Genomic DNA, 15185 nt, shown 5'->3' with positions numbered 1-15185 from the left:
ATCCACTATGGCCTCAGGAGCTGACATTGGGATGCTATGGTCTTTGAGGGAAGCCTATGGAACAGTCTCTTCTTCTTTCTTTCTTCTTTGCTTTTTTTTTTTTTGAAGGGGGAAGGCAGGGCAGTTGGGGTTAAGTGACTTGCCCAAGGTCACATAGCTAGTAAGTGTTATGTGTCTAATCCCAGATTTGAACTCAGGTCCTCCTGACTCCAGGACCGGTGCTCTATTCACTGCACCACCTAGCCACCCCTCTCTTCTTCTTTTGGGACCTCACTTTCCCTATCTGTATGATGGGGGAGGGGGGGGTGGAGAGTCGAACAAGATCTCTAATGATTCTTCCATATTCAAATGCTCTCTGATTAGGGTAGGTTCAGCAAGAAAAGACTTTGAGAAGGGCATGACTTCTGGCGATAAGAACCTTGAGGATAGGCCTAACTGCTGCTTGTTCCTACATATTAGCATGTCCTCCTGCCTCCTCCTTCATCACAAAAGCTCCCATGGGCAAGGGCAGAAGCTGAAGCCTCTTTGTCCAAAGCCTGGGAACCCTGCATGGACAATGCTGAGGGCTTCTAAACAGCTGGGACAGTGATTCAACTTGCCTTAGAGAGAGGAAGGCTCTCTCCCCAACTGTGTGACTCCTTGTGCTCTAAGAGATTATTTGGTCCAGTCCTCTCTTTTTAAAAAGGAAGAAACTGAGGCTCAGAGAGAGAAATGTCTTTTTTTAGGACACCCAGTGATTCAGTAGCGGAGTTGAGTCGGAAATCTAGACCTTGGCTGACTCCTGACCAAAGATGACATTCCTCTGGCTGCAGATGGCTTGGGATACAGAACACAGATTTAAATTTTTCATGGAGCAAAAGGTCATTGGGAATCATTAGAAGAGGAGATGTTAACCTTTTCCATGCTGACTCTAGTCAATACCCACAGCCAAGGCAGGAATAACCAAGAACATGATGGGTACAAGGGTTCAGTATAACAGATTCCACTTTCACTGGCTTCTGCGGCTCTGGGCTTGCCAGGGCTCAGGGCCCAGTTCTGAATACAATTTCGGGGATGGTCCCAGTCAGCTGGGCTGGGGAAGGGGCTGGTGCTTGACAGGAAGCTAGGGTTATGTGACTCACTCGGACAGCTTGAACTGGTTAGAAAGGAGCTGACTCAGCGAAAGGCTTAAAAAGGTCCAGGGAAGAGAGAAGAAAAGACAGAGTGAGGGAAAGAAGAAAAAAAAAAAAGGATACAGTGGTCGAATGGTTCCTCTGAGTCATTCTGGCTTCAGAACCAAAGAGGGGGAGGGGAAAAAGAGGAGTGTGCAAACTATTAGGAATTCTTTCAAATGGGAGACAGGGTAATAGAATGGATAGAGCACCAAATTAGAAGACCTGTGATCTAGGCTGGGCTCTGTCCCTGTTACAGTGTGACTTTGGACATGTCACCCTCCTCATCTGGGTCTTATTTCCTCATCTGTTAAATGAAAGGGTTTCCAGATCTAACATTAGATCATTCCAGAATTTTACTGCTTTGCTTTAATGAGCCTGCGGCCTGGGGCAGTGGGCTGATGGGAGCCTTGGAGCTTCAAGGCCTGGCTCACAGTGTGAGGGTCTCAGGAGCCCTTTCCAAGTCACTCGGGGTTTAGCCCACATTGCTTCTCTGAACACAGCCATCCAAAGGGGCTTCTGGGTCTATGCCTGCCTCTCCATGTGACAATAATTTGCCAGTGACACAGACAGGATGAGCTCACTGCTTTCCTTGCACCTGGAAGTCGTGTGGACTGTGCCTGCACCACAGACTTCACTTACAAGAATTTGGTTTGTCTTCCCCATAGTTCTCTCCAGGTTCTGGTGACTCACTTACCTTCTCACCTTTTGACCCTGGGGGTCCAATGGGTCCTGGTAGTCCTTTGTGCCCCTGCAGGAAGCAGAATACAGTGTAAGTGTTCCATGTCCAAGGCATCAGAAATGAAGGAAGCCAGTAAGGCAAAGGGGAGAGGAAGAGAAATCAGAAATGGAGAAACTGGACTGAAGACATGGGTTCTGACCCGAGCTCTGTCATCAATTCCTTGTTTGACCTTGGACAAGTCACTTCCATTCTCTGGGCCTCTATAGTTTCCTCTACTATAAAACTGAGGGGATTATGTTGCATTATATTAAAAGGCCCTTCTAGCGTGAAGCTTCCATGCCTTTGTGACTAACTTTTCAGTGACTCCCATCAGTTACAGGTTATTAGGCACAAGGAACACCTGGGCTTTCATACTCACTCTTGAGCCAAAGTAACAGGCACTTTGAGAAGCTTAGCATTAGCTGATAACTCAGGCAGAATACTGCTGAGACTCTGGATGGGAAGGCAATGCCTTCAAGCTATTTAATCTAGTGCTAAACATATTCTCCTACTCTGGAGGGACTCTATAGGGCCCGCCCCCCATCCTGTGCATGGCATGGCTTTCTCGAGCAGCCCTGACTAGGATGCTTCTGAAACCTTCCGTGATGGCGTCCCTAGCATCTCACCTTCTCCTACTTGTCTCCTTACCTCCCTCCACCTCTCCTCTCTATATATCATATCTATATATATCATAACCATCCTTCTTCTGGGTCCTATTTCATTTCTACCCTCTCCAATTTTTTCTTTCTCCTTCCTCTATTCAGCTTTACCCCCTCTTCCCTATCCCTCTTCCTCCTCTACCCAAGCTCTCCTTTCTCCCACTTTTGTGCCTATGTGATACCCCCTCTATCACCCCTTTCCCTGCCCCTCCCTTCCCTCCTCTTCTTTGTCTCTTTTCTCCACCATTGGAGGCAGTACCTTTGACTCTATATTTTCATCAAATTGGCAAGTGGGTGCTGGTAGGATATTTAACAGCCAGCCACTGTTCCATGACCTGGGCTAGGAACCACTGTTCGAACAGTGTATATAAAGGGGCCTTCCTTTTCCTTCTATCATCTCCTCCTCTTCTATTAAGTGCAAGGTTACATACATTACTGGGGAGCAGGACAGAGTTCTCAAGGAAAGGAGAAATGAGGGTCTTTTAAAAAATTAAGTTTATCTTACATCATAACCAGGCAATCCAGGTTCTCCTTCAGCTCCCATCCTTCCTGGAGCACCCTATGGAAGGAGCCAGAGAGAAGAAAAAAATAGGATGCCCATTGTTACTGGGTGGTACTTAGAAATAAAGGCCCTGACTGGGGAGCCACGCTCTCCCAGGGGCCAGTCAAGTAGCTGGGCCATTCTGGCCTTTTTGGGTGTCATGAAACCAAATGCTTCAGTCAGATAGTGGTTGAATTGAAGAGCTAGCTGCAGGGCCAGCTAGTACCTGCTGGCCTCTGTCTGCTTTCCTATTAGCCTCTCAAACTAGGGCTCCATTGGGGAAGTCAAGAAAGCCAGACCCAGATTCCTGAGCTATTGCTTCCATATTACTAACCCTCTCAGAGACATGTATACCCAATATGGTGCAATAGACAGAACTCTGGACTTGGAGTCAGGAAGACCTGCATCTGTCTCCCACCTCTGACACTTAGGAGCAGTGTGACCATGGGTAAGCCCCTTAACCTCTCTGTGCCTTAGTTTCCTCCTCTTTAAAACTGGGGATAATAATACCTAGCATCTCCCTCCTGTAGCTGTTGTGTGGATCAAATTAGATAATGCAGGTAAAGCACTCTGAAATCCTTAAAGTACTTTAAAAACATCAGTTATCACTATTTATTATTATTATGGCTATTGCTATTATTATACTAGCCCAGAGGGAATTTAGATGGCCTACGCCTCAGCAACATTTCCCCATGGAAGCAGTCTCTCTGGGGGTGGATGAGCTCACATAGGCATTTGATTAGATGGCCTCCAAGGGCCCTTCCATGATCCTGTGATCTATGATCCCATGATGTGAATTTTCCATACAGGATCTAAATGTTTTGAACCCATTTCCAAATCTATTGGCAAGAACTGACTAAACTATTTTTAATCCACTTCCCAGGAGAAATTCTGAAAGGAGATAAAACATAAGACAGGACTCAACGGACCTGGATTATTTCATGTAAGGGAGAATGCTAAATCTTACAGGTTTCCTCTGGGTGGTGTAGTGCACCATGAAGCCTCCTGCCAATTAAGAACCTTTGGGGACACCTCTGAGTCCCCAGAACCCCACATTCTTCTCTCTCGGGGATTTGTTATACCCCAAATCCTCTGCTCCCTGCCAGCCCCAGCCCCCACACTTCTGCCCTGTTTCTTCCTCACCAAGAGCTCTGAGAAACAAGTCATAGTTCTCCACTTCTCTGCTGACTCTCAAAGAACACAAAGCTCTTTTCTAATCTGTTTGGCTTTTTTTCTCCTAAAGGGTGACTAGATAGGGCTTAAGCTAGTAAACAACAAAAGGAGAGAGTTACCAAGTTACAAGAAACCGTAAAAACAAATATAACAGGCATCCCTGCTCCTCACTGAAATACAGACAGAGCTAGACCTGATGACCTTTCTCTTTCACTGACTCTTCTCTTGGTCCTTGTCCCAGGAATTGTCATGCCCACTGTTTCTATCCCCCTTCTGTTCTCTGCACTGGTTGGCTCCTGGATTTCCTCTGCTTTGTTTGATAAGGAACAGAAGGAAGTCCCAACCCACTCTCCGTCTGGCTCATAGATCCCTGGGTGGGATAATAAAGTTGATGTAATGTGGGCTCACAAAGCCTCAAGTGAGCTTGGGTCTATCTCAGAGGAAACCCCAGACCATCTCAGCATCCTCCAGGCTAAAAGGCCAGTTCCTTACAGATGGCTTCACAGAGAAGTCCCAATGCCTGGGATCAACCAGAGAGCTCTAAAAGAGATATCACTATGAAACACTCTCAGCTGTTCTGCTAACAGCTGGATAAAATATTGACACTAGTGCCAGAGGAACCAGCTGCATTTATACCCTAAATCATCTCCCAACTGGATGGAACACAAATGGTTCTTACAAATTGGTCTCTTCCCCCTTCACCTATTCGTTAGCCCTTCTGAACTCAGGCCTCCCATGTCCCAGGCTGCTCTGGAGTCACAGTACCCCTGGGCAGTAGGGCCATTCTCACCGTCGGTCCCAGGGTGCCTCGGGATCCTTTCGGGCCTTGGTTGCCAGCTGGTCCGGGCTCTCCTGGAACGCCCATCTCACCAAGGTGCCCTTGGTAGCCCTTAGCACCCTATAAGAGTGAAAGGGAGAGAAATTGCAATTCCCTCAGGGGTTATGTTATAAGAATGAGGGGAAGACCAGTAATAGCATGGAAAAAGAGCTGGCAAACCCTACCTTGGGTCCAGGTCTTCCCTTCTCGCCTTGTTTGCCTGGTTTTCCTTCTGGACCCTACGGTGAAAACCCAAACCAAGAAAGAAATGACTTACCCAGTGGGGACCAACCGGTTCTCCTCATCCCCTCACCTGCACCTGCCACATGTCCTGCTTCTCTTAAAGTCCTGTGGAAAATGACCAATCCCTTACTGTGGCTATATGTCTCTAGGTGCCCTGGTGAGGTGGGGCTGAGGGGGCTCAGCACCCCAACATGTGTCCAACTCACATTCATGGGCAGCCAGGAAAGAGCAGACCTGGAGGACCAGCTTACGTAGAAAGTCCAGCCCCTGCATCGGGCACACTGAAGAGGAATGAGGTACAATGTGAATTGGAGTGCTCAGGTCACCAGATGGGATGGGGAAGGAGGAAGGTTCTCCTGTCTCTAGAAAGTCACTCCCCACTCAAAGGTGAACTGGAGACATTTCTTAAGTTTTAAAGAAAATCTCTTTGCCTTTGTACCAAGTCCAACAGGATAGTGGGGGTGGAAGGGAATTATAAGTCCAAGATTCTGGTGTATGTGAGTTTTAAAATTGATGATAAAATATTGCAAATTGACTTTCCCCCCAAATTATATCTCTTGACCCTGGATTTCAGACTTTTTTCTGATATGTACAGCAATAGAACTTCTGCAACAATAGTGATATAAACATCTCTACTGGTTGGCTCGGGTGAGACTGAGGGACAAGATCTTCCTAAGCCTGACAGATCCTACAGGTGGCCTTTAACAGAGAGATCTCTGCAGGTCAGGCTCCATGAAATATCTTCCAGGCTGGTCTTCTCTGAGAAGGGGGACTGGCCTCCCCAGATGAAGCCCAAGTACCAGCAGGTACTAGAACATGGAGTCAGAAGATCAGCAAGCCAATCTGGACAGTTATTCAGGAAAGACATGGAACTGGAGGAATGAATGTAATACAAACACATCAGCTTAGCTGCATGCCCACAGATAATTACTTTATGTTACTAAGTATCTATTTCATTGTATGTGAAAATGATGACAAAAATACCTTCTGTGGTGGCCCTCATCAGACTATTGTGAAGTTGAAATAAGATTACTTATTTGCTTTGACTTCATTAGCTTAAAAACCCTGCATGCATATGAAGTTTACTCAAAGATCACCATCTCCTGTGGTACTGGGCAACTTACTTCCCTTCTCCAGGTATCAGTTTGTCCATCTGTAAAATGCCAAGACTGGTCAGATTGTGAAGGGCTTTAAATGCCAGGCTAAAAAGCTCATATTTTATCCTCGGGGGTTCCCCATGACTGTCCTGGACTCTCTTTGTTTTCCCTCTACACTATTCACTTGGTGATCTCATCAGCTCCCATGGTTTCATTTTTTTTTTAATGCAAATGACTCATTGATCTACTTGTCCAGCCCTAATCCCTGTTCAACTTCTATTCTCCAACTGTTATTAGATATGTTGAACTGGATGTTCTGAATACATTTAAGCTCAACATGTCCAAAATGTAGCTCATTATCCTCCCCCTCAAACCCTTTCTTCTTCCTTTTGCAGTCTGTATTGCTGTCCAAGGTACCACCATCCTCCCAGTCACCCAGGCTTTCAACCTACGCATCATCCTTGACAATCAGATGCCAAACCCTGTCATTTCTACCATCAGAGCATTTCTCATATATTTGCCCTTCTCTCCTCTGACACTGTAATCACCTCATCAATCACCTGTAAGCAGGCCCTCATCATCTCACATCTGGACTATTGCAAAAGCCATAGATCAACCATTGTTTTCCTGCCTCAAGTCTCCCCTTTCTCCAGGCCATCCTCCATTCAACTGACAAACTGATCTTCCTAAGGTGCAGCTCTGACCATATCACTCCTCTGCTTAGTAAACTCCAGTGACTCCTTATCACCTCTAGGAACACATATAAAATCCTCTGTTTGACTTTTAAAGCCCTTCATAACCTGGCCCCCTCCTACCTTTCTAGTCTTCTTACATCTTAGTCCCATCCACATACTCTGAGATTTGGTGACAATAACTTCCATACTGTTCTTCAAACAAAACACTCCATCTCCTGACTGAATGTTTTTGCTGGCTGCCCCCTATGCCTGGAGTGCTTTCTTTATATCTCTGATGCTTAGTACAGTGTTCTTTGTATCTCCAATGCTGGCACATAATAGGTATTTAATAAATGTCAATTGATTGATTTATTCTAGAATCAATGTGGAGTGACATGGTTAGATCTCTGCCTTAGGAAGAAGATTGTGGAAACTGTATTAAGGAGGAATTGGAAAGGGGAGAACCTGAAAGCAGAGGACGGATTAGGAGGCTACTGTAATAGTCCAGAAAAGAGTTGACAAGGACTATGCTGATCATTATATTAATGTAGATGTGAAAGATGTTATGGTGGTAGAAACAAGACTTGGCAACCAAGTGAATGTGGGATGTTAAGGAAATGGTAAACAATGACTCTAAAATTGTGAACTTGGGTATGGTGAAGGATGGTGGTGTCTTCTACAAGAAGGATTTAAGGGAAAATAATTTTGTTTTGAATATGTGAGTTACAGGTGCCTACCAGAATCTAGGAGAGATGCTTAGCAAGCAGTTAGAGATGTGACTGGAGAAGGCTGGGTGTCTAGATCTGGGAATAATCTACATAGACACATAGTCATCTACAATTTATGGTATAATGGAAGGAATGTATGCATTAAAAAGAGGAAACCTTGATTCTAGACCTGGCTTTGTAACCAACTGCCTGTGTGACCTTAGCCAAATCACTTCTACTTCCTGGGTCTTATTCTACCCCTCTGTACAATGAAAGGGTTGGACAAGATGACCTCTAATGCTTCTTCCATTTCTAAGGCCCGATTCTATTTCTTCCAAGTTCCCAGAGTGACTTTTTGTGTACCTTAGTGGGCCAACCTTCTTGGATCTTGGAACTTGGTCACATCTTATCTTCCTTCTCTGCAACTGGGGTAAGACCCATAGAGAAGCCAAGAGTGGGCAGTTGATTTAGTCCACAGAGGTGCCTTCCTGACAGTGGCCCATTGTGCTTGGAAGGTCAGCCCACATCTCTCTGCTAGTGCTGACGTCGTCATCTTCAGCTCCCTTGCCGTGTCCTTCTAAAGGGCAGAAGGACACTTTTCTCACTGCCTGCTCTGTCTCTGGGTCCCATTGAGTTGCTGCTGAAACAGATGCTGGCCTTTGAAATGTCCTCCGCCTGCCCAGGAGTGGCCTTTCTCGATATGGGTCAATTAGAGAACTTCTTTCCAATCTCAGTGATGTGTCCCTCTTCCTCCTCATTTTTTTCATTTCACTTTCCTGGGGCTATTTATTGCCATTGCTCCATCCCACCCTGGGCTGTGTCTGTTCTTTCTTCTGATGCCCAAGTGAAAGAGGAAGACTTGTGCCCATTTGTTGCCTTCAGTGGTCTGGTTTCCAGATTGTAAACCCTAAGACATGGATTTACCCATCAGCCCTAGTGTATAGAGATGAGGACAATCCGTTTCTCTTCTGAACTCTCATAAAGGGCTGTGAGTTTAGAAAGTTAATTGACTTGAGGTAAATTTGTACTGCTTTGGGCCTCAGTGAAATAACAAATTAGGGGCCAGTGAAAATGTAATTACCCCTCTAATAGTCAGAAAGAGCTCGACATAGATGGGTTTGTAAGAAGGGCCTTTTGTGACATGTGAGGGACTTCTTTCAATTTGTTTGGGAGAAAAATGTTTTTGGTTGCTGGGAAATGATTCTTGAATATGGAGAGGAGAAAGAGTTTCATTGTAAGACACTGAGTCAAATTTAGGAAAATAGCAAGATCATCGTGCTCACAAAATTCAGATGAAAAAGTCACCAATTCATTTTTTTTTCCCATCAGAAACAGTTTAGCATAATGAATGGAGAAGCAACCCCAAGCCAGGAAGGCCTGGATTCCAGCCCTGACTCTGCCACTGATGAGCTCTGTGACCCTGGATAAGTGACTTAACCTCAGTGCTCTAGGCAACTCTCTTAGATTCCAAGTTGGAGAGAAGGTGCTGATCTCCACTGATAGGAGTTCCCTAGGCCAACAAAACCACAGATGCAATCCTTTTATCTCAGTTGTTTCTCCCCTTTAATTCTTTTTTTCTTTTTAAAGCAATCAGGGTTAAGTAACTTGCTCAAGGTTACATGGCCAGTTATTTCTGGGTGTGGTGCTGAGTATCTGAGCCTGGATTTGATCCCCAGGTCATCCCAACTCTGGAGCCGGTACTCTTACTTGCTGTGCTACCTGGGCGCCCCTCTCCCCTTTAATTCTTGAGGCAGCTTCAGTGAAGTAGAACCAATTTTCAAGTGTGAGTCAAGAGACCTGGGTTCTAATACTACTTCTGCTGCAAAGGAAGTATCTGTGTATCCTTGGAAAAGTAATTTCCCTTCTCTAAGCTCAGTTTCTGGAGGAGGGAAAAGGAAGGGCTTCAACTGGATTCTTTCTAAAGTCTCTTCTAGTTCTACCATTATATGCTCTAATATCAGACTAGGAGTTGCTCGAGAGTAGAGATTGTCTCATTCTTTTGTATTTTTATCCCCAGCATCTAGCAGTTCCTGACATATGGCAAAGCACTTAATGAACATTTGTTAATCGATTGATTGATTCTGTCCCTACTGACCCCACCCTGATAAGATTCTATGACTTTGTTCCCTTACCCTAATATCAGCTTCAGTTAAAGGCACCATCTTTTCTCCAGCCCTCAAGGCTCTGAATCTAGGATGACTCTTCTCCCTCTCTCACCTCACACATCTCATGCCATCAGTCCTCTTCTTTCTACCTCTCTAATATCATTCACAACCAGTCTTTTCTTCCCACTCCTACTACAGTGCTAGTCTGGGTCTGTATCTCTTTTAAACTGGACCATTTAATATCATCTACCCTGGTCTTCTTGCCTCTAGAGACAATCCCTTCTCTAGTCTATCCTTTATGCATCTAAACCATGTAATCTTCCTAATGGACCATTATATTCATATTACTTCTCCCCTCAAAAGATCTCCACTGTTTATTAAATAACTTCTGATCGACATTCAAGGTCCTCACTACATTCTGGCTCAATCTTACTCATACAAACTCATACTATTCCATTTTATGCAGTCTATATTTCAGACAAACTGGACAACCCCATATCCCCCTCTCAGTTTGCTTCTCCTTTTGTTTTGCCTCTGTTCCCACCATCTCCCAGGCCTGGAGTAGACTCCCTCACCACCTCCATCTCTCTCAGCTCTGAATGAAAGCCTTCCTTCTTCCAAAGCCCTATTTTTATACAATCTTCTCTGACCTTCTTCTCTTCTCTCCTTCTTACACTTTCCCTGCTCTCCCAGGGTGAAAATGTTCCATTCCTGCTAATACTCTCAAAGCAGTTCACTGGGAACTCTCTGCTAAATGACCACACTCTCCCTGTATCATAGCTATGGGCATATTTGTCTTCCCCTTCTACCATTAGATTATCAGTCCCCTTGGAGAGAAGGCTTGTGTTGTATCTATCTTTGTGTTCACAGCAACTAGAATAGTTCCTTGAACACTGTAAATACTTGATATATGACTATTGTGTTAAATGAAAGTGTTTTCCAATGATTCTCACCATCTTGGGGCTCCATCTCAGACCTGTGCACTTGGCATAGAGGAAGGATGTTTGGATGACTATCCCAGTTCTGTTTTGGGTTTTATGAAACTATAGACAAGGGCTCGCTCTCTTTGTCTCTCTGTCTCTGTCTCTCTCTCACTTAAGTTTCTTCTTCTCCACTATAGAGGCTTTACCTTCTTGGTGAGACTGGGAAGACAAACAGATCTTACCTGTAATGTGTCTCAAAAAGGGTCTACAGTGTAGCCTCAATACACTGAGAGGGAGAAAAACCTACTAAGGGTTGCACAGCATCCTCTAAAGAATCCAGAACCTGAAATTCTAAATTTTTTCATGTAATGGGCCTTCCTTTTGGCCAGAGCTGCTCCCTAGACAGTAGGGTGATTATTAAATCATTGGAGGTAATTTTTCTCGTCAAATAAAAGATTATAACAACAGATTCTCATGTCAAAAAGAAGTGATTCAACTAATAAGAATCCAAAGATGATGAGCCAAAACTCAGACTCACAATCAGACACGCGATCTCTCTCTTAGTGCCTCTAGGTCTCCCGCCCTTTCAACTCACCCCACACAGTGCAGGCTGCACAGTTGTTATAACCGGGTGCCTCCCCAGGCCAAAAGACATGGAAGGCTGTAGATTTTTTTCCCCTAATGAAATATGACTGCTGAGAAGGAATTAGCATCTTGGCTGCTTTGCAGTACATATATATGTATTTTTGAGATGCCAGACAACATTTCATTCCCAGGCACTAACTGCCCATAAAATTTTATTTTTTAAAAAATTCTACTATTTCCCAGCTACAGTTCTGGCAAGGAGTCTATCGGAAACTGAGCTGAGGATTATTATTATTTTTTTAAAACACAAATCAAATGCCAAAGGTATTCTGGCATTTTGAAATTTAACATTTGGGCCATACCTGCTTAACCCTTTCCAATCCACAACAGCCAATGGTCCAAGGAAAACTGGAGAGCTGCAGAGACACTTGTATTCTGCTTTAGGGTTTACCAAATGATTTCCACACACATACCATTTGACTTGATATTCATAAAAATTCTGTTTGGTGACCAGGCCCACTTTAAGGATGAGGAAACTGAAGCTCAGAGGGGGAAAGTGATTTGCCCATGGTCCTCTGGTTGGTTTTTTCATTTTGTAAAATGAGAGGAGATACACCAGGTGATTTCTAAGGTCCTTGAGAGGCAGTGTGGTATAAGAGGAAATAGCAATTTGAAGTCACAAGGGTTCAAAGTGAACCCCTGCCATTTACTATCCAAGCAACCTCCTTTGGGTCCTAATTTCCTCAATGTAAAATGAAGAGGTTGGGCGAGATGGTCTCTAAGGTCCTTGCCCACTCTAGATCCACAACCCTGATTCTGGCTCTGAAGTTTTTACAAAAAATTCTGCTTTTTAATAGTGAAATCAGAACTCAAACCCAGTACCCTTGCAGGTTTGGGGATGGTGGGAATAGGGAGACTCATAAGATTCATTTGCCAAGCTAAGGAGGGATCATATTTGCCAGAAAACTGTCTGGTCTCAGCAATTACATCCTTGGAAAGGCAAGGATCATCAAAGTGTTTACTGAATGCTTTTCTGAGAAAATGTCTTTCCAGTGCCAAGATCTAGCCAAGATCTGCTCTCATCTGATGGGGCGGGGGAGGGGAGGTTTATAGATGTTATATGACTTGAAATAAGTCTGGTCTTAAATGGGTCATCCAATCTAGGCAGTCATGATTGCATAGAGCACAGTGAGTTTAAGCCGGGTAGCAAAGCAAATGAGAGCAGCCTGTTTGCAAAAGGACTCTCTGAAGACCCTAGGCCTTCCTAACCTAGACCTTGAGGAATGTCATCATAAAGGAACCAAGGGCAAAGGGAGGTACTATAAGGACATGGCAGAGAAGGGCCTGCCTCTGGAGATGCCGAGCCCTGAGGCCACTGCTGTAGAGGCCAGGCAACTGACAAGCTGAGCAGCCAGAACTCCGATCTGGAAACACACGGGGCTGTGGGAACATCTCCCTGGCTCCCTTCCCTTGGCACTCTGTCATCAATGGCAGAACCTTCAGATCTGCCTCCAACCTCCCACTCCTCTTCTCATGTGCCCTCTAGGCTCTAGTCAAGCCTGCCAACTCTGCTCTCCTCCCAGACATCGTACACTATACCCTGCCTCGGTTTCCCTTTCCTCGCTTTTCCTGCCTCCTATTCCCATCTGACAGAGTGGAAACTCAAGGAGAGCAGGATGCTTTCATTTCTGCCCTTCTATCCCCAGTGCCTAGACCATAGTAGGTAATTAATGAATGCTTGCTGATTAATTGTTGATCCATTAAGATCCCATTAAAGTCTTCTCAGCATCTTCTCTAAACTCCTGCATGGAATCTGACATTGCTATTGCCCCAGTCACAGATTCTAAAAGCTGAAAGGAACCTTTGGGGTCATGCAAACTGCTTCAGAATCTTTGCCAATAAAATCCCCAATGGAGTCGTGAAGAGTCAGACACAATTGTAACAACTGAAAACAACAAAGTCTAATGAATACCTCAACAGGAAGCCCTTCTCCACTACCTCTAGAAAGGATACTTACAACAGAGAAGGCTCATCAAGGTAGTGAGGGGACTGGAGGCCACACCATATAAAAAGATCAGTTTAAAGACCTAAGGATGTTTCGTCTGGAGAAGAGAATACTTGGGGCAAGGTGGAAAGAGACATGATCACTCTCTTCAAGCATTTAACTTTTGCTTTCCCCCCAGAGAGTAGAAGTAGAGACAACAGGCAGAAATTACAGAGAGGCAGATTTAGGCTCAAAGTAAAGAAAAACTTCCTAAGAATCAGATATTTCCAAAAGTGGAATGATCCTCCTTGGGAGATAACGGGCTTGTCCTCTTTGGAAGTCTCCAAGTGAAGGGTGGATGGCTCCTTGTCAGGGATTTCTGCAGAGGTGATTCCTCTAAAAGCACAGATTGGACTAGGTGATTCCTGAGATTCCTTTGAACTCTGAGATTCTGTGATTTGGTGATATCTCCAACCGGAATTGTCTGAAGAATATCCCCTTCAGCCTCTGCTAATGGCTATTTCCACAACTTCCTCCCACTGCCTACTCTACCATTGGACAGCTCTATGAAGAAGTGTGTCTTTACAAACAACTGGAATTTGTTTTTCCCCAACTTTCACCCACTGCTCCCAGTTTTAAGCCTTCTGAGCCCAACACGGTTATCTAAGTCTAATCTCTCTGTCCCATGAGAACCCTTTCAAATAACAAGGCAGTGATAATGTTCCCCCAGCTAGCCTCTCCTGTCTTGTTCCCTAATTACATTGCTGTGTTTTGTTGCTCCAACTAAACCATATGCTTTTTGAAGGTTTTTTTTTTCTAGATTTCCCTGGGCTATGGACCTTGCACATAGTAGGTAAAGAATGCAAGACAGTTGAATGAGTAAATGAAATCCATTATGAAACAATGTGCTATGTCTCAGACTTAAATTAAATCATATCAATTAGCTACAAAGTAAGGCAGAATGTTTCTCTCATCCTGTAATATGGTGGTCCCATCCCCCTCTACTACCCTAATGCTAGGCCTTATATCTAGGTGCTGGCTTAAAAAAAATAAAATCATCAACTGAGAAAAATGTAGAGGAGATGCAATATAGCACAGTGACTGGAGAAGTGTCTTTAGAAGTGAGAAAGATCCTGCTTCTAACCCATGCTGGATACAATCCTGGGCAAATCATTATAAGACTCAGTGCCCCAGGAAACTTTCTATGACAATAAGTTACAAAGAAAGTGTTTGTCTGAGTTGATAGAGGAAGTTACTCACCAATAACTCCTTCTACCAGTGAAATCTCAGGTCCACTCCACTTGGGAGGCACAGGGGAAAAGAATGCTGGCTTCAAAGTCAGAGGACCAGGGTTTATACCCTATAGCTGATGCTTACTACATATTCATGACTTTGAGCAAATTAATTAATCTATATGTGCCTCATTTTCCTCATATGTAAAATGAGGGGGTTGGACTAGATGTTCTCTGAGGTACCTTCCAGCTTTAGATTTATGATCCCAAGTTCCTTGGGATTTTCCCACATCTACCTGAGATCTAGTACTTGGGGTGTCATATGAATTAGAACCAAGTTAACATTATTTTTATGAAAACTGATACTTCTTCCTGATGCATGGCCTCACTCAAGGGCCCTTCCCTTGGACTAATTCTGATGAAGTCTTGCCTCTCTGAGTCTTAAAGATTCAAGGTTAACCATTCCAAACACCATGTTTAGCAAGTATGAAGCCTAGAACACCAGAATCAAGCATAGATCTACGTGGTGTGTGTGTGTGTGTGTGTGTGTGTGTGTGTGTGTGTGTGTGTGTG

The 15185-nt window shown here is 44.4% G+C and overlaps 1 protein-coding gene across 1 annotated transcript in view; it reads right to left on the bottom strand.

Annotated features, from left to right (window-relative positions):
• Window positions 1-15185, bottom strand: part of COL27A1 (collagen type XXVII alpha 1 chain) — a 259247-nt gene that overhangs the window by 41564 nt on the left and 202498 nt on the right. The window contains exons 38-41 of the mRNA XM_069062697.1: window positions 5248-5301; window positions 5036-5143; window positions 3037-3090; window positions 1849-1902 (exon numbers count right to left, since the gene is read on the bottom strand). Of these exons, the coding sequence (XP_068918798.1) occupies window positions 1849-1902; window positions 3037-3090; window positions 5036-5143; window positions 5248-5301 (270 nt within the window). The remainder of the gene's footprint in view (window positions 1-1848; window positions 1903-3036; window positions 3091-5035; window positions 5144-5247; window positions 5302-15185) is intronic.

Source organism: Petaurus breviceps, unplaced genomic scaffold (genome assembly GCF_028583685.1).
Source record: "Petaurus breviceps papuanus isolate PSGF00001 unplaced genomic scaffold, PetGlider_PUasm1.0 90503, whole genome shotgun sequence".
In the NCBI taxonomy this organism is placed as follows: domain Eukaryota; kingdom Metazoa; phylum Chordata; class Mammalia; order Diprotodontia; family Petauridae; genus Petaurus; species Petaurus breviceps.
Note: the sequence above shows the minus strand (reverse complement) of the source record. Positions and strands in the feature narration are given on the sequence as shown.